The sequence below is a fragment of the Nicotiana sylvestris genome, chromosome 3 (assembly GCF_000393655.2).
Source record: "Nicotiana sylvestris chromosome 3, ASM39365v2, whole genome shotgun sequence".
NCBI classification, from domain to species: Eukaryota; Viridiplantae; Streptophyta; class Magnoliopsida; order Solanales; family Solanaceae; genus Nicotiana; species Nicotiana sylvestris.
Window position 1 is genome coordinate 111,692,797 of NC_091059.1, and position 19,837 is coordinate 111,712,633.

Genomic DNA, 19,837 nt, shown 5'->3' on the forward strand with positions numbered 1-19,837 from the left:
TCTGCGGAGTCGCAGATGCGACCATTTGACCGCAGATGCGGATTTCGAACCTTAGGTGAAGTTCCGCAGATGCGGAGGAGTGCCCGCAGAAGCGGTGCCGCAGGAGCGGGATTTTTGTCCGCAGATGCGAAAAGAACCCTTGGGCAGAATGTTTTAAGTTGTTTCATCCGCAATTTTGAGCCATTTTTCCACCATAGCTGAGTATTTTGGGAGCTCTTTGAGGGGAATTGAAGAGGGATTCAAGGAGAATTGATTGGAGGTAAGTTTTATGAACCTAAAACGTGATTTTTTGTAAGATTAACCTAGAAATTCATGGAAATTTGGCTTAAAATGGAAGAACTAGGGCTTGGAATTTTGAGATTTTAAATTGGGATTTGAAGAACCATTTGAGGTCGGATTTGAGGACTTTTGGTATGTATGAACTCGTGAGATGATAAAGAATCTAATGATGTGAAAATTTCTGAGTTTCGAGAAGTGGGCCCGGGGCTCTGGTTTTGCCAATTTTGAGATTTTTGACATTTCTCGATTGTTTTCGCTTGGGCTTCGTTCTCTTAGCATATTGTGACGTATTCGTTCTGGTTTTGGTCAGATTCGACGCGCGAGGAGGCCGATTTGAGAGGCAAGGGCATATTGAGCTAGAGCTTTAGCCGGTTCGAGGTGAGTAATGAATGTAAATGATGTCTTGAGGGTTTGAAACCCTAGATTTGCACATCGTAGTGCTATATTGAGGTGAGACACGTGCTTAATGATGAGCGTGGGGTCGTTTACTATTGGAGATTGTGACTTGGTCCATCCTGAGTGATGCTTTTACCGCGTATTTGATTGAAGCTTATTTGTTGTCATCATTATTTGGACTGATTGCCGTATTTAGGCTTCGTGTCAACTATTTGAACCCTCCGGGGAGTTTTATCATTATTTCCTCACTGTTTTGACTTACTGCTTGAACTCAGTCGTATCGTTTTTCCACTATTTTACAACTTAGCCAATTTTTTCCCGGTTTTGAAACTAAAATGATATATTAAATGATGTTTTGGGCTGAGAACTACTGTTTTACTAATGCCCGAGGGGCTTATATGATTTCTAGACTGAGTACGACCAAGGGCCAGATGTGGGGATACCATGGGATCGGGCTATGCGCCGTAGTAGTGTTATACTTATATTGATATGAGGTCGAGGGCCTAGATTTGATGCCATGAGATGGCTTGATATTGCGCTTGATCCGTAAGGGGCCCCTCTCGTTGTCTGCACACCCCCAGTGAGCGCCGTTGACGATAAATAAATGGATCGGGTTGTGTGCCGCAGCGGGTACTGTAGGGTACCGTACTATGTGTTGCATTTCTTTATTTGGATGTCACTTATCTGCTTATATGTTGTAGTATGTTTCATATTTCGATTACATTGGTCTATCGCTTCCATATTACTTGTTTTAAATTGCCGGATTATAGATTACTCTATGTTCTTCCATGATTTTTATTCTCAGCCATTATTTATGTTTATTACTCACTGGGTCAAAGTACTCACATTACTCCCTGCACCTTGCGTGCAGATCCAGGTGCATCTGAGGCTGAGTGAGGATTCTTTAGTTGAGCAGCATATATCCGGGAGCATCGAGGTAACTGCATGGCGTCCGCAGCCCTGATCTCTCCCTTCTATTCTTTTGTTTTATCTGCATTCCCTACACTGATATGTATTATATTGGTAAACCTGTATTAGAGGCTCAGACTTGTGACACCGGATCTATATGGGCTATGTAGTAGGATTATTATTTGAAATTCCGCATGTTTAACTCTTACTTCAGACTTCTAATATGATGATTTGGTAAACTAACTGTGATGGCTAGTAATGAACTGCATGAGAAATGAGTTAAGGTTGTTTATTGGTCAGGCTTACCTAGCAGTGTGTTGGGCGCCATCACGACCGGGGGTTGGGGTCGTGACACTTTTATTCATGTTTCTTTATTTATTTCTATTCTTTGTAGATTAATTGACACTGAAAGACATATGTCTTTTTAAAACATATCACTTTTTTTGGTAACTTGAATGGATCTTCTTTTGGTTCATATATAAATTCTGTTGAATTTTTGGAGCAATTGAAAGTTTACATAAATTGGTCTTCTATAATTCATTTCTAGATTACCTGAAAGTTTGACTCAACAATATTAGGCATATTACTCTAAATGGAGAAACATTTGGAGAAACAAAATGAAGAAATGAATCTGATGAAATAAAATCAGGAGAAGATGCAATCAAAATTACTCCAAATGAGACAATTTATGCGCAAATATGCTCCTATTGAATCTATGCCTCAAAATAGCAATAGAACCTCAGGTGAATAGGTGACTCGAGTTGATAAGCTTTACATATTTTTAATAATATTTTAATCATATAAACATATTGTTATCTAACGTGTTAATATTTATTAGATCCCTGACGCGAACTGTGGATATGAAGGAGTATCACAAACATCAAGGATACTTAGCGTTGCTGAAAATACTCAACCTTCACACGGTACTATTCATCTTTATCCCTCGGCGCTACTGTTTGATTTTTCTACTATTTGAGTTTTTAACCTTCGATTTTAATTAGTTTTTTATTGTATTTGGGCTTACCTTGGATGCTTCTCGCTTTTATATATATTTTTCCATGATTGTTGATGTAGTAAGGTTGTGATAGTAGTGAATAATTTTAAAGATAATATTTTTCATGATTGTGATTATATATGTAATATAATTGTATCCTTCTTATGTACCCACATAATATAAAGATTATTTATTTATTCAGTCAAATGCACACCATTTTCTATCTTTAAATCAATTTATATTTGCATGCTTGAATTCTTGCGATGGTTAACTAACCTATAGCCTTAAACCCGAAAGTCAATCACAACAAGTGTGTTGAGTCTTTGTTTGGTATGTTTGAACCTCCAACAATTTCATAAATTATTTGCATTTCTTGAGACCAGATGCTGGTAAATATCCTTTTTTGATAAGGTAATGTAAATTGAAACTTGTTAAAACCTTTGTTACATTGTAGTAGAATCGCCTTTAGAGACATTTAGTGCTGTTGTTTTGCCATAGAATTTGAATAACACAATATATTCGTTGAAAAAGAAGAGTTTTTATCCCTTTTTTATACTACTACCTATTGTTATGTTTGTGGAAATGTTGAACTTCAGTGTTATAGGAGAAAGTTCATTTCTGAATAACATTACATATTATAAACTTGTTTCAGTTGATACAAAAATAATTTTTTCAATCTCTAATACTAATTATCACATGTCACCTATACCCAACTATACTCTTATGTTTAGAAATGCTTTTTCAAATTAAACGTTTCTAATAGAAAACTTTTGTTGGCATGCCTAGTGCACCAGAGCTGAAGTTCTTATCAGAAAACAGTTATTGTTGATTTATTAATTTTAGACATTTGCTTTTCTTGGAATTATAGTTATTTTTAAGTTTTTTATCATAAAATAATTATTTTTAAATTAGCTATAGTTTCTAGAGAAATTTAATTTTAACTATTTGTGATACATACAATATGATTATGCCTAAGGTTTTGTCAAGGCCTAATGTCCATAATTTTGTGTCACCTATTTGGGAGCTTCATTAATAGCATGTAAGCATAATGTAGTATCCATATTTAAGGAAAAGAACTTGGCGACTACAACATTTGATAATTAACTTGGGCGTAGCTTCTTTTTACTTCTCCAAGCTAATACTCTGCTTTTAATTTTTTTTCGGTTTCTTCTCTATCGTAACAAAGAAAGAAACTCTCTTGTTTGCACATCCATTATCAATCCATCTAGTTGTTACTGTTTATAAATGTTAGGTGAGGACTTGATTGAAAAAAATTCTGATAGTGGTGGAGTCTTCAAGATATTTTTTTCACATTATATTTCATTTTTTGATACAGTTATTTTATAATTTCAGGTCATACAATTTGATGTTCGATAATTTAGCGGGTGGAAGATTTCTTTATGATGAAAAAGTTGCAGAAATTATTTGAAGACTATCATTTGTCAGGATTAGTTATATAGTGACATTAGCTATTTGGTTCAAACAATATAAGTTTATTTTTAAAGTTATTGTAGCATTAATATTTTTGCTTAGTACTTACTTTTACTTTAAGAGTTATTGAGATATATCATATTTTTGAATTAATATTAATATATTTCGTTGTTTGGATCATATTCTGGACGAAAGTAGTAAATATTATTAGTGGTGGCTCAACTATTGCTATTACAGGTTGTGACTTTTAGCGCTAATTTAAATGGACGATAAAAGGAAAAGTTAACACATTTCCACCAGGGATATTGTAGTCATTATAATTGCTAAAAAGTAATTGTTGCTAAAGATATTAACTTTTAGTGGTAATTTAGTTGAATATATTAGCCACTAAAATAGACGCAAAAAGGGAATATATAGCCATTCTAATTGCCACAACACGATTGCCATTAAATATACGAACTATTAACGGCAATTATTTTACAATTTAGAGGCTATACAAATGGACGCCAAAGGAGAATAATTAGCTGTTTTAGATTTGATTTAGCAGCCTTCATAATTGCCGCAAACAATTGCCGTTAAAGTTTATGATTTTTAGCGGCAATTATGCATACCGTTTACCAACATTTGTGACAATGGCCGCTAAAGGCTTTGCTGACCCCGGCTTCAGCGACTAAAGAACAATAGCCGGTAAAAGATATAGCGGCAATTTTTATTGCCGCTAAATCCCCTTTTTGTTGTAGTGACAACATTGAGATTGTTCCAGATCGTTTGTCTTTAACTAAGATTGAGAAGAAGCCTAGTGAAAGTTTCAAAGAATATGGTTTTCGCTGGAGAGAAGAAGCGGCAAGAGTTAACTCCCCGATGGAGGAGAGCGAAATGGTGGAATACTTTGTGCAGGCTCTGGAGCCCACTTACTTTGGCCATCTAATATCGGCCATAGGCAAGTCTTTTAACGAGGTAGTGAAGATGGGTGGCATGGTGGAAGAAGGACTTAAGTCAAGCAAAATCATGAGTTACTCGGCTATCAAGGCAGCTACCCAAGCCATTCAGAATGGTACTGGGGGAGTGATTGGAAAGAAGAAGAAAGAAGATGTGGCAACAATTGATGCAGGATCATGGTTTGGACCCAGGGGCCCGTCACACCAATATACCCAGCCTCGACCTCATCACCGAACCTACACCCAACCCCCATATAATCTACCCCAATATTACTTCCCATCACCAGGCCCTTATATTTCTGTCCACCACGCCCAGACATATACCCAACCTCCTGCCTACGCGCAGTGGCATGCCCCAGCTCCACAAAATGCTTACCCACTCCCACGAGCCTACCAAAACCCTGCCGGTCCAAGTTTCTGACCCAATCCAGCATTCAAAAATGAGAGGTTGCAGCGGAAGAAAACCTTCACCCCTTTGGGGGAGTCTTATACCAATTTATTCCATAGATTGAGGCGGTTGGATATGCTGAGGCCCATTGAGTCAAAATTTCCAAACCCTCCTCCAAAGAATCTTGATTACTCTGTAAGCTATGAATATTGTTCTGGTACTCCGGGGCATGATACGGAGAAGTGCTTGCACTTGAAAATGCCATCCAGGAGCTCATTGACACAAACCAGATTGAAGTCCAAACTCCAAAGGAACCCAGAACCCATTACCAACCCATCAGGAAATAAAAATGATCGAGATAGTACATAAGGGAGGGGAGCCCAAGAAGCCTTCACAGACCGTCATGATGACTCGGTCCAGTGAGGTCAAGTCAGTCAAAAAACCAACGGTTGAAGGATCAGTGAACAAGTTGAGCATGACGAGCGGTGAACCCTCTGTCGCAGTCAAGAAAAGATCCCCAAGTGATGTTGCGGCGAAGCAAGAAAAATCAAAAGTGATTGTGCTAGGAGTGGCAAACAAGCCTACCATAACTGTAGAGGGTGCCCGTACGGATCCTGTCATCATCAAGCCTGTAACCCAGTTGTCGGTAATCAGCACCAAGGCCATCCCATGGAACTATGAACGGGTGATAATGACCTATAAGGGAAAGGAAATGAAAGAAAAAGTCAATGAGGCCCAGAGACTAACTCGTTCGGGGAGATGCTTTGCCCCGGAGGAGTTAAGGAAAGCTAAAACATCCAAAGATAACCAAGTGCTAGTGAAGAAAGCAGTGAGTGAAGAAGAGGCGGAGGAGTTTTTGAGAAAAATGAAGGTACAAGATTATTCCATCGTGGAGTAGTTGAGAAAGACGCCTGCTCAGATTTCATTTTTGTCATTGTTAATCCACTCAGACGAGCATCGTCGGGCCTTGATGAAAATTCTGAACGAGGCTCATGTTCCCGACAAAATTTCAGTAAACCATCTGGAAAGGATTGCCAACAAAATATTTGAGGTAAACAGGGTCGCCTTCTCTGATGATGAGTTGCCTGTGAAAGGTACTGAACACAACAGAGCTCTCTATCTTACGGTAAAATATGAAGATTCTATGGTTACCAAGGTATTAGTTGACAATGGCTCCAGTGCAAACATCTTCCCTCTCTCTACTCTGAACAAGTTGAAAGTGGATGATGAGAGGATTCACAAGAACAACATCTGCGTTCGAGGATTTGACGGTGGAGGGAAAGATTCAGATGGTGATATAGTGCTTGAGTTGACGATAGGGCCGGTGGAATTCACCATGGAGTTCCAGGTGCTGGACATAGACGTCTCTTACAATTTGCTGTTGGGTCGACCTTGAATTCATGCCGCCAAAGCAGTCCCATCCACTCTACATCAGATGGTCAAGTTCGAATGGGATAGACAGGAGATCATCGTGCATGGCGAGGATAATTTATGTGCTCACAGTGATGCCTCTGTCCCATTCATTGAGGCTGAAGATGACAAAAGGGCCTTGGGTCTATCAAGTGTTTGAAACAGTGCCGGTCGAGAAGGTTCCAGAAGGGAAATGTATTCCAACTCCAAAGGCAGCCTCCGCATCAGTCATGGTGGCTTTTGAAATGCTGAAAAATGCTTTGTGCCCTATAAAGGTCTGGGTGCATCTCTGCAAGGTATCATACAACCATTGTCCCTTCCCGAAAATTTGGGCACGTTCAGCCTTGGATTCAAACCTACAGCGGTAGATGTGAAAAGGGCTAAAAGGTTGAAGCAGAAGGTGTGGCCACTTCCAAAGCATGTTCCGCGTCTCTCCAGGTCTTTTATCAAGCCCGGTGCCAGGAAATGCCCAGTGACGACAGTTCCAAGTTCTGTGGTTGACATTGATGAGGAGTTAATTGAAAGGTTCCAGAGGTTGTTTGATGATGTGAACATGGTGGAAGTTGGAGAAGGTTCTAGCAAAGTGGACGTGCAGTTCGTCGGGCCGAATGCAAAGCTTAACAATTGGAAGGCTACTCCTTTCCCTACCTAGAAGGAGTCTTCGTAGTTTGTTTTGTTTTCCTTTCTATATAGGTCATTCCAGGGTTGTGACCCAGACTTTTATTTTCCATTTGTTGATGTATAAACCTTATTATCCTTTATTTTAATGAAATGCAGTTTCCCTTTCCATCACTCCTGATAGTTTTATTTTTGTTTTTCTTTTCTTCTTTGTACAGTTCTTTTTATGCTGGTTTCAATGGCATGACATGCATGAGGAATCTTTGGCCCAGTCTTAAAAGTCAATCAAATTCTGAAATAATAATCCAAGAAATAGAGTGTGACGATGAATCAGAATATGATAAAGATGAGGGCTTTGAAAAGATTAGTAAGGAACTAAGTCATTTTAAAGAAAAACCCAAGCCTAACCTGAATGATACAGAAGCAATCAATTTAGGTGACCCAGATAATGTCAGAGAAACTAAGATAAGTGTCCATCTTGAACCACAAATCAGGGAAGAAATAATTAAAGCATTGTTTGAGTATGAGGATATTTTTGCATGGTCATATGATGACATGCCAGACTTGATTACTGATTTGGTGGTCCATAAATTGCCAATTGATCCAGCATTCCCTCCTATCAAGCAAAAGTTGAGAAAGTTCAAAACCGACATGAGTGTGAAGATTAAAGAAGAAGTCACAAAGCAACATGATGCAAAGGTCATTCGAGTCACGCGATATCCTACGTGGTTAGCCAATGTTGTGCCTGTGCCAAAGAAGGATGGTAAGACCAGAGTGTGTGTTGATTACCGTGATCTCAATAAGGCAAGTCCAAAGGACAACTTCCCACTGCCAAATATTCATTTTTTGATTGATAATTGTGCCAAGCATGAAATTGGGTCTTTTATAGATTGTTATGCGGGGTATCATCAGATTTTAATGGATGAGGAAGATGTGTAAAAAACGGCATTCATCACGCCATGGGGAACATATTGCTACTGGGTCATGCCTTTTGGTATGAAAAACGCTGGGGCAACTTACATGAGTGCAATGACGACCATATTCCATGACATGATACACAAGGATATTGAGGTTTACGTGGATGATGTGATCATAAAGTCCAGGAAGCAATCTGACCACGTCAAAGATTTGAGAAAGTTCTTCCAAAGGCTCCGCAGGTACAATCTTAAGCTCAACCCTGCAAAGTGCGCATTTGGTGTTCCATCGAGGAAGCTGTTGGGTTCATAGTCAATCGGGGGGCATTGAGTTAGATCTGTCAAAGATCAAATCTATCCAAGAATTGCCACCACCAAAGAACAAGACCAAGGTGATGAGTCTGTTAGGGAGGTTGAACTACATCAGCAGGTTTATTGCTCAACTCACGACAACTTGTGAGCCCATCTTTAAGCTGCTAAAGAAGGATGCTGCGGTCAAATGGACTGATGAGTGCCAGGAAGCGTTCGATAGGATCAAAGAGTACTTATCGAACCCACCTGTGTTGGTTCCGCCAGAACCCGGGAGACCTTTGATTCTGTATTTGACAGTCTTGGATAATTCATTTGGTTGTGTGTTGGGTCAACATGACATCACTGGCCGGAAAGAGCAAGCCATCTACTATCTCAGCAAGAAGTTCACATCTTATGAGGTTAAGTATACTCCCCTAGAAAGGACATGTTGCGCCCTGACTTGGGTAGCACAGAAGTTGAAACATTATTTGTTGTCCTATACTACTTACCTCATTTCTCACCTGGATCCTCTAAAGTATATATTTTATAAGCCCATGCCCACAAGAAGGCTCGCAAAGTGGCAAATCTTGCTCACAGAGTTTGACATCGCATATGTGACTCGGACGACGATGAAAGCCCAAGCTTTGGCCGATCACTTGGTCGAGAACCTAGTGGACGAAGAATATTAACCTTTGAAGACTTATTTTCCTGATGAAGAGGTAATGCACATTGACAAGGTCGAGAAGGATGAAAAGCCCGGGTGGAAACTTTTTTTTGATGGGGCTGCTAACATGAAATACGTTGGGATAGGAGCTGTACTCATTTCTGAAACAGGGCATCACTACCCTGTTACGACTCCGCTCCATTTCTATTGTACCAACAACATGATTGAGTACAAGGCATGCATTTTGGGTTTAAGGCTAGCTGTAGATATGGGAATCCAGGAAGTCTTGGTCTTGGGGGACTCGGACCTCCTGGTGCACTAGATTCAAGGAGAATGGGAGACACGGGATTTAAAGCTTATACCGTATCAACAATGTCTGCATGATCTTTGTCAACAGTTTCGATCTATAGAATTCAGGCACATTCCAAGGATCCATAATGAGGTTGCTGATGCCTTGGCGTCAATGTTGCACCATCTGGATAAATCTTATGTTGACCCTTTGCATATGCAGGTCCGCGATCAGCATGCTTACTGTAATGTGATTGAAGAAGAACATGATGTTGAACCACGGTTTCATGACATCATGGAGTATATCAGGATAGGGGTGTATCCAGTACAGGCCACGGGTGATCAAAAGAGAATAATTCGACGTTTGGCAAGTGGATTTTTCTACAGTGGAGGAGTTTTGTACAAGAGAACTCCAGATCTCGAATTGTTGAGGTACATCGATGCAAAACAAGCCACAACTATCATGACCGAAGTGCATTCCGGAGTCTGCGGACCGCATATGAGTGGGTATGTTCTGGCAAAGAAGATTCTTCGAGCAGGTTATTATTGGATCACCATGGAGCGAGATTGTATCAGTTTTGTGTGCAAATGTCATCAATGCCAAGTACACGGAGATTTGATTCATTCTTCGCCATCTGAATTGCACACAATGTCCGCACCATGGCCCTTTGTTGCTTGGGGTATGGACGTCATCGGACCAATTGAGCCAGCAGCATCTAATGGACACAGGTTCATTCTGGTGGCCATTGATTATTTCACTAAGTGGGTTGAAGCTAAAACTTTCAAATTTGTGACCAAGAAGGCAGTGGTCGATTTTGTGCATGCAAATATCATTTGTCGGTTCGGGATTCCAAAGGTGATCATCACAGATAATGGTGCTAATCTTAATAGTCATCTGATGAGAGAAGTGTGTCAACAATTTAAGATTACACATCAAAATTCCACCCCATACCGCCCCAAGGCGAATGGAGCAGTCGAGGCAGCCAACAAAAACATAAAGAAGATACTTCGGAAAATGGTGCAAGGTTCCAGGCAATGGCATGAAAAGTTGCCCTTTGCATTGGTGGGTTATTGCACTACTGTTCGAACTTCAGTAGGTGCAAATCCTTATTTGTTGTTATATGGCACAGAAATAGTGATACCCGTAGAGGTTGAAATCACATCCCTTAGAATTGTTGCTGAAGCCGAAATTGATGATGATAAGTGGGTCAAAACCCGTCTGGAGCAATTGAGCTTGATTCATAAAAAAAGGTTGGCAGCAGTGTATCATGGTCAGTTGTATCAAAAGAGAATGGCAAGAGCATACAACAAGAAGGTGCGTCCGCGGAAATTCAAAGTCGGTCAGCAAGTATTGAAACGTATCCTTCCATATCAGGCTAAAGCGAAAAGCAAGTTTGCCCCAAATTGGCAAGGGTCGTTCATCGTAACGAGAGTGTTGTCCAATGGTGCTTTGTATTTGACAGATATAGAAGGCAAATGTGTAGATATGACTATTAATTCTGATGGAGTCAAAAGATATTATGTATGATTTATTTGGTTTATCTAAATTGTTTGTACTTGGCATGATTTGAAGATTGGAATGACGAAGGCATTTTATTCTGCTATCTAAACACTTTACCCTTTGTTACCCCTTCAAGCCTTATGTATTTCCTTTCATACCCCTCTTTTGGAATCAGTAGCAAAATTCAAAAATACAAACGCACAAGGTAATTTTAAAAAAAAAGAGAGGAGAAGATAAGAGAAAAGAAAAGAATGAAAAGAAAAAAAGAAAAAAAAAGAAAAAGAATAAAAAAGAAAAGTAAAAGAAAAAAAAGAAAAGGAAAGGAAAAGAGAGAAAGAAAAGAAAAGAGAAAAGTAACAACAACAAAGCAATTCCTATGTCATGAACTACGTTCGACCTGATTCCTTTTAAGGATACGTAGGCAGCCTCACGGTTCGGTCCCATCAAAATAAAAATTCAAAAGTCCCCAAACAAAGAAACTGGGGCAGAAAGTTGAGGTTGTTGTAAGAAATCTGATTCAAAAAGTTGTAATTTTGAACCCTTTCAAATTGTTTTGAGACTTTTGATATCCTTTCTTTTTAACCCTATCCAAAAGCCCACATTACAGTCCAAAGAAAGACCTTCCGATCAGTCTTCGAGAGATGCCAAGTCGAGCAAGTAGAGGCGATTCGTGTCAGGGGCAACACTCCATTCTGAGTAAGGAAATGAAAAATGAGAGAGTCTTATTGGTGAAAACCCTTACGGGCACCATAAGGCGATGGAAAGCTGAGAGAAATCAAATATGAGAGAGTCTTATTGGTGAAAACCCTCACGGGCACCGTAAGGCGACAATGAGTTGAGAGATAAATAAATTAGAGAGGTTTGTTGGTGAAAACCCTTCAGGGCACCATAAGCCAAATAAGGTTGTTGACTTGGCAAGGGAGTTAGATTATGGGAACCCCGAGCATAAAGGTGTGAAAATTGAAAGAAGATTGTTTGAATAGGCTGAGCTGATTAATCCGAAATGCATGTCATGATCATTGGTACCGGCCACTCCACTCAGATAAGTCTCTTTTCGTTTTCCCCTCTCAAACAGTCATCCAGTTTTGGATTTTCTTTTATTCTGAACTCTCAAAGTCATTCCATTTCATTTCTTTTGGGTTTATTTCTCTAAGGTTTTTCCAATGTCAGCCTTGTTTAAGCAAGTAAGAAAGAATTTCAAAGCTTACTACCAACTTTCAAATTGCACAAAGCAAAGTGCGGCCAAAGCATACCAGAAATAGCATGATGCAAAAGTGAAAATAAGGTGTTAATGAAAGTTCAAGCGAGCAAGGGGTTTATGATTTTTGTGAAAGATATAGAGGTTCAAATTGGAGGGACAAAAATATAAAAAGACTGGTTGAGTGTAGAACACTCAAGTCATTTAGGGTCCTGCGTTTGAGATTCAGTCAGAAAGGCAAATAATTTTTGGCTAGTTCAAGGCAGACAGTCAAAGCAAAGCACGTTAGCGAGAGGGCCACCTTCAGCAAGAATGCCGCAAACTAACCACCATATTTTTAAACTGACAAGATTTTTCTTTAATTGAAACAAGGGCAGGAAATTTCGTTTGTTTCGGAGAACCCTCCGTAAGGAAAGCAAGTACCAGATAGGTTTGATCGTAAATTCTCAGGACCCTCCTGGATAATGGGACTTAGTTAAAATTCGAAACATTCATGAGTAACAAGATCTAGCATAAGCTCTACTTTGAGAAAATATAAGTTGGTTTTGAAGTTTTCATTCTTAGGACGAGACTCAATTGGAAATTTTCAGGACCCTCCTGATAATGGGATTTAGTTTTAAGACCTTCATAGATAACAAGATTTAACGGAAGTCATACCTTTAGAAATATAATTTAGCTTTAAAACTGTCATTTAATTAGGAGTTTCAGGACCTTCCTGGATAATGGGATCTAGCTTTTAAAATTCTTTGAGATTTTCTGGTAACATGATTCAATTAACACTCGCAGATGTGCCTAGCTACCAAACTGGGGCAGAAAAATTTCGTTTGTTTTGTCTATTTTATTGAAATCAGGCACCCACCTGGAGAACAAGGGAAGACAACACAAGTTTCAAGAATGGAGGACAACTCAGGTTCAAGCAATCAGGCACCTACCTAGAGAAACAAGGGAAGACAATTCAAAGGAAAAGCAGTCGCAAGAGGGAGTAGTTCAAGTTCGACAATCAGGAGCCCACTTGGAGAACAAAGGGAAAACAAATCAAGTTCCTAGGAAAAGTAATTAAAGTTTTGGCAATCAAACACCCACCTGGAGAGCAAGGGAATACGGTTATAGTTTTAGGTAATCAGGAGCCCACCTGGAGAACAAAGGGAAAACAATTCAAGTGTTGGTAATTAGGAGCCCATCTGAAGAACAAAGGGAAAAACAATTCAAGTGTCGGTAATCAGGAGCCCACCTGGAGAACAAAGGGAAAGCAATTCAAGTGTTGGTAATCAGGAGCCCACCTAAAGAACAAAGGGAAAATCAATTCAAGTGTCAGTAATCAGGAGCCCGCCTGGAGAACAAAGGGAAAAGCAATTCAAGTGTCGGTAATCAGGAGCTCACCTAGAGAACAAAGGGAAAGCAATTCAAGTGTCGGTAATCAGGAGCCCACCCGAAGAACAAAGGGAAAACAATTCAAGTGTCGGTAATCAGGAGCCCACCTGGAGAACAAAGGGAAAGCAATTCAAGTGTTGGTAATCAAGATCCCACCTTGAAAATAAGGGGAAAAGCAATTCAAACATTGGTAATCAGGAACCCACCTGGAGAACAAAGGGAAAGCAATTCAAGTGTTGGTAATCAGGAGCCCACCTGGAGAACAAAGGAAAAGCAATTCAAGTGTTGGTAATTAGGAGACCACCTGGAGAACAAAGGGAAAGCAATTTAAGTGTTGGTAATCAGGAGCCCACCTGAAGAATAAAGGGAAAAGCAATTCAAGTGTTGGTAATCAGGAGCCCACCTGGAGAACAAAGGAAAGCAGTTCAAGTTTCGAGGAAAAACCATGTAAATGTTGGTAATCAGGAGCCCACCTGGAGAACAAAGGGAAAGCAGCAATGTTTAAAGCAAGACGGTGCAAGTTCGGCAATCAGGCGTCCACCTGGAAAACAAAGGGAAAACAAGTCAAGTGTCGGAGGAAAGGAAGATAATTCAAATGTTCGTAATCAGGCACCCACCTGGAAGAACAAAGGGAAAGCAGCAATGTTCAAAGGAAGACGGTTCAAGTTCAGTAATCAGGTGCCCGCCTAGAGAACAAAGGAAAAGCACCTCAGAATATAATTCAAGTCAGCGACAAAAGAATTTCACCTGGAGAGTACAAGTCAACAGAGCAGCAGAAATAGCAAGATCAAGTTTGAAGATATAGATAAGATTCTTGTAATTCATAGATTATAGTTTAGTCTAGCTTCTTTTATTTTGGCTTGGTGTAATAAGGGGTTCAGCAAGCAGTAGCAGTGACAGTGAAATCACAGCTTCCTGGTAGTCCCAGCTACCGAAACTTCCCGAACTACACTGACCTGATTCCTTTATAGCCAAGGATATGTAGGCAACCTCGGAAGCAAGGTGCGGTCAAATTTTTTCAAAATACTTCCCACTGAGTATTCAAACGGGCAAAAATCACTCGTATCCGCTCACATTATCTTTGCACGAAAACTCTTCGTGTTTCCGAGCAAAGAGGGGCAACTGTGAGCACGTGATTTTTGCCCTATGTGAATTACTCCCATAAAATACACGAAAAACATTTTTTCCACTTTTTACAATTTTATAGGATTTTGCGGAAAATTGTGTTAATTGTTTGCATTTCTGTGCGTGTTTATTTTGTTAAAAATCATGAAAATGTCAAAAAATACCATGCATTTGCATTTAGGATTTATTTTTATATTTTAATATTCATTATTAAATTAGTTGCTTTATTAAAAAATAAAAATCACAAAAAAAATTGGCTTACTTTTGCATTTTTAGCCTTTTAATTTTAAATTTGTAATTTTCTTTTGATTTAGAAGTAATTAAATTTTGTAAACATTAGAGTAGATAGTCAGCTTAATTTTGCCAAGACAATTATTTTTAGGGGTTCTAATTTAGGTTTTTAATTAAATAAAAGAAAAAGAGAACAAATAAAGGGAAAAGGAAAAAAGAAAATAGGGCCGTTAATTTTGGGCCCAAAGGCTAAGGCCCAAACTTTGCCATCAATCCGCCTCTTTTCACCCTAGCCCACGCCCTAACCCACCTGGCCGACCCGACCCGTCCCTAAATATACACACAACACACAAAGCCCTAATATCCCAAGAGCTCAAATGATGCCTCACTGTTCAATCGTCTCTCTCGCCCAAACCAAGCCCTAATTCAGTCCAGATTCAGGCGAGTCAATCCAAACTTGCCCCACGCGTCTCCCCCTTCTATTCTCCTTCCATTTTGTAACGGTTTCTGATACCAAAGATTCCCCTCCCCCTCACTCGCCCGAATTCGAGATATAGCACGCGATTGGAAGGTTCTGAGAATGATCGTTGGATGAGTGTGAGGCGTTGGATCGATTTCATTCAATTTGAGCCCCACATTCATCAGAGGTTCGTTTTCAAAAGGACCGGATCCGATTTTGTAAAAGAGATTTTTGGGGGGCAAAAAAAATCGGAGAGGAAAAAAAGTTGGGAGGATTTTTCAGCTTCTGATTTCTCTTCTCTGAACATTTTCTTTTAAGAGTTTCTTTCAAAGGTTCAAAGAAGCATATACATTTTTCATTTTTGGAATCTGGCTTTGAGTTCCAAAGAGATAAAAAAAATGAATTGAGGTCATTCGATTGGTGGTGAGATCCAAATTCATCGATTTTGATTTTCTACTGATTTGCTGCTGAACCTCGCTAAGATTTTGGAATCCAAAGGTGTATTTGCTGATTCTTCTGTAATTATTATAAAGGAAATTTGCAATTTCAGGTTCGATTTCTTCTCCTATGTGACTCTATTTTTTAAGTGTTCTTGACCTATGAGATTCTGTCTAGAGTGGTTTGTTTCGTTCTGTGATCAAATTTCATGAAGGAGTCGAGCTGGGTTTATCATTTAGTCCCGATTCGTAGTCGAAAATGATTTTTGATATGTTATTTTGCCAATGAATCCTTTCTCACTGGTTTTGACGCGTTGAGCATTTTCAGTCAATAAGAGCTGGTTTGAGTAGTCGTCTTCCATTCCCTGTATGTTGTGACTGTTATTCGGGCTCGAAATATATTTTGAGTCAAGATTTCATCGCTTTCAAATGAACGATGTTTTCAGTTTTTTTGTGATTTTCAAGCGAGCATGAATCTATGACGCTTATTCGCGAGATGTTTGTTTTTTTTGGACTGTAAATGATTTATTCTTGTGAAATCTTTCTCATCTACTAGAAGCTTTAAACTAGAATCACTCTATTGCTTGAACAGTTGGTTTGGTAAGTATAGTTGGTCAGAATTTTTGGTCATTTTGTTAAGGAATGATCGCTTCATAAGATGAGTTTTCCCTGTGCATCTTTGTCGCATATGGAGCTGCACTACAACCTTTATGTTTAGGAATGCTAAATTTGCTGCTTTTGTCACTAATTCTTTGGCATTCTGTTTTCTTTCTCCTTTGAGATTGTAAAGGTTTGGGCTGCATATCTTAAGCTTAGAAATCATAGTTAATTGGCAACATGAACGTGTGTCCTATTCTGCTTTGTTAGTTGGTCGACAATAACATTTAGCTAGCTTTATCCTTTAAAGTTCACGCTCAGTTCCTTGTGTTACAAACTGCTTGATAACTTTCACATGTTTCTTTGGGATGTGGTGGACAAGGAATGCCCAGATTTGAACTACCTCATTTCTATGAACTTTGAGAAGAGCTTTCCATTCTGATTGTTTGCCTTGGATGTGCAAGCTGTTAATGTGTTCATTCATGGCTGCGATAGATTGTTTGTGATCTCCCTTTGAGTTCTGTTTCATTTGGTCGTCGATAAGTTAGACAGAGGCTCGTTTAAACTAGCTACTGTTAGTTGGAATTCCATAAATGGTGCATTCAAGTGCAATTTTCAGAAAGTGTCGTTTGTTTTCCTCTCTTTGAAATGAGTTTATGATGGACGATTTGATATCTTTTCTGTTAAGGGTTTGGTTATCGTCTCCTTGATTTGGATTAATCAATGTTAATTATGTCGACACCCTAGCAGCTTTTTTCTCTATTTAAAGCCAGCTGATTCGTACTTAGCTTTATTTGAATACACCTCTTCATGTGCTGTGTCAAGTGAACGCAGTTCCTTGATCTCTGCCTCCATCTGTTCAGAAGCCATAGGAACAGGGATCAAAGCATTTTCTTCTTCTGCACCCTTTGTTACTTCGATATCATTCTCTGTTGTTTCACTATCTGCCATAGAAGGTTTCATGCGCTTATTTGTGAGATGAGCTACTTCTGTTTCCATTCTTGATCTGTAATTGCATAAAGTCGATTAGTATTAAAATACTGCCAAGCATGAAACAATGTTTTAGTTTAGTTTCCCCAATGTCTACTTTAGTTTAATTCAATTTGTCTTCTTTCTCACTATTTGATTGTATAGACTTTACAATGTTAATTAGGTTTAGTTTTATATATTAGGGACAGGTAAAACCGTTAGGACCCTTCTACTATATGAACGTTACTGTCCATATTACAACTTTTTGTTACTTTTGAACTTGAATTTCGTAGTTTGCTTTAGGTTCGTAATTAAAACATCGCGACTACGGGTACCATTCTCGTGACGTAGTTGCGATAGTTAACTTCGGATTAGCTTTAAATATTAATATACATAGTTCATTTAATTGAATAGTTTTGAGGCGTGCCATTCATACATTTGAATCATATCATTTATGGCCCTCATATTTTATAACTTAGTTACTGAAATGAATCTCGTAGTTTGCTTTAGGCGCGCAATAGAATTATTACAACTACAGGTACGGTTCCCGTGACGTGGTTGTGATAAAATATATAAATCTTTTGTTTTAAAATAATTTGAGGTGCGCCATACGCAAATAAAATTCATAATGTATGGCCCTCTCATAAATATAAAAATTAGTATAAAAAATGACTTGAACTCTCATAGTTTGCTTTAGGTACGTTTAATTAAATACATTATCATAACTACGGGTACGGTTCCCGTGACGTAGCTGTGATGCCTAATTTCTAAATTTGGGGGTACATTTATATGACCCGACCATAATTTTAATCTTGTTAATAAAATAAACATGTTGTAGATCGTGGGTACGGCTCCTGTGATATGATTCGCAATATGTAACCCTAATTTATTATGAGTGATTTAAAATAAATAAAATGCACATAGGTTTAAAATATTTTAAAATTAGATAAATAAGCCAATAATAATAGTTGAGCGACCATGCTAAAACCACGGTACCTGGGAATGCCTAACACCTTCTCCCGGGTTAATAGAATTCCTTACCCGGATTTCTGTGATTCGCAGACTGTAAAACAAAGTTAATCTTTCCTCGATTCGGGATTTAACCGGTGACTTGGGACACCAATAAACTATCCCAAGTGGCAACTCTGAATTGAATATAAATAATCATGTTTCGATTGTCACTTAAATTGGAAAAAACTCCCTTATACCCTTCTGGGGTAGTAAAAAGGCGGTGTGACATCATGTAAGTATGGAGGCAAGGATTAGCCTCATGCAAGTGGGGAGGCAGGGATTAGCCTCATGCAAGTACGGAGGCAAGGATTAGCCTCATGCAAAATAGGGAGGTAGGGATTAGCCTCATGCAAATATGGAGGCAAGGATTAGCCTCATGCAGGTATGGAGGCAAGGATTAGCCTCATGCAAATATGGAGGCAGGGATTAGCCTCATGCAGATATGGAGGCAGGGATTAGCCTCATGCAAATAGGGAGGCAAGGATTAGCCTCATGCAAATATGGAGGCAAGGATTAGTCTCATGCAGGTATGGAGGCAAGGATTAGCGTCATGCAAGTATAGAGGCAAGGATTAGCCTCATACAGATATGGAGGCAGAGATTAGCCTCATGTAGATAGGGGAGGCAGGGATTAGCCTCATGCAAGTATGGAGGCAAGGATTAGCCTCATGCAAGTATGGAGGCAAGGATTAGCCTCATGTAGATATGGAGGCAGATATTAGCCTCGTGCAGATAGGGGAGGCAGGGATTAGCCTCATGTAAGTATGAAGGCAAGGATTAGCCTCATGTAGGTGTGGAGGCAAGGATTAGCCTCATGCAGGTGTGGAGTCCAGGATTAGCCTCATGCAAATATGGAGGCAAGGATTAACCTCATGCAAGTATGGAGGCAAGGATTAGCCTCATACAAATAGGGAGGCAAGGATTAGCCTCATGCAAGTAGGGAGACAAGGATTAGCCTCATGCAAGTATGGGGGACAGGGATTAGTCCCATGCAAAGAGTGAGTAGCAAATAAGAGTAGTGTATGTCTTAGATGGAGATATATCCAGCGTGTGATGGCCGGATGGATAGTGAATTTGCTTTGTGTATATATGTTTGCGAGTGCTATCGTTACGTCAAATGTGCCTACGTTCAAAGAAAAATTGTAAGTTCCATGGGGGGAGGTTGGTTCGTGATATGACCGAACCCATAAGCCTGCCTACGTATCCCCTCTTAAACGGGAATCAGGTCAAGCGTAGTTCAATTACATCAGATGAGGAAATGTAAATAATCTAAGCATAGTATCTCTTGACTGCGTTTGAATTGATTCGTTTTGGCCAGATTTCTCCATATATTTCTGCAATTATGAGTGCTCCCCTTGTCAGTACCCTGTGAACCATGTACAGACCTTACTAGTTGGGAGAAAATTTCCATTTGGCTT

General features: G+C 39.3%; 1 protein-coding gene across 1 annotated transcript; it reads left to right on the forward strand.

The window, feature by feature from the left end:
• The first annotated feature begins 10,535 nt into the window (after positions 1–10,535).
• LOC138887837 (uncharacterized) lies at positions 10,536–11,048 on the forward strand. The gene has a single exon (XM_070169628.1). The coding sequence runs from the start codon at positions 10,536–10,538 to the stop codon at positions 11,046–11,048; it is 513 nt and encodes a 170-aa protein (XP_070025729.1).
• Positions 11,049–19,837: the final 8,789 nt, after the last annotated feature.

Coding starts and splice junctions, on each gene's coding strand:
- LOC138887837 (XM_070169628.1), top strand. CDS start 10,536: ATGGTGCAAGGTTCCAGGCAATGGCATGAAAAGTTGCCCTTTGCATTG.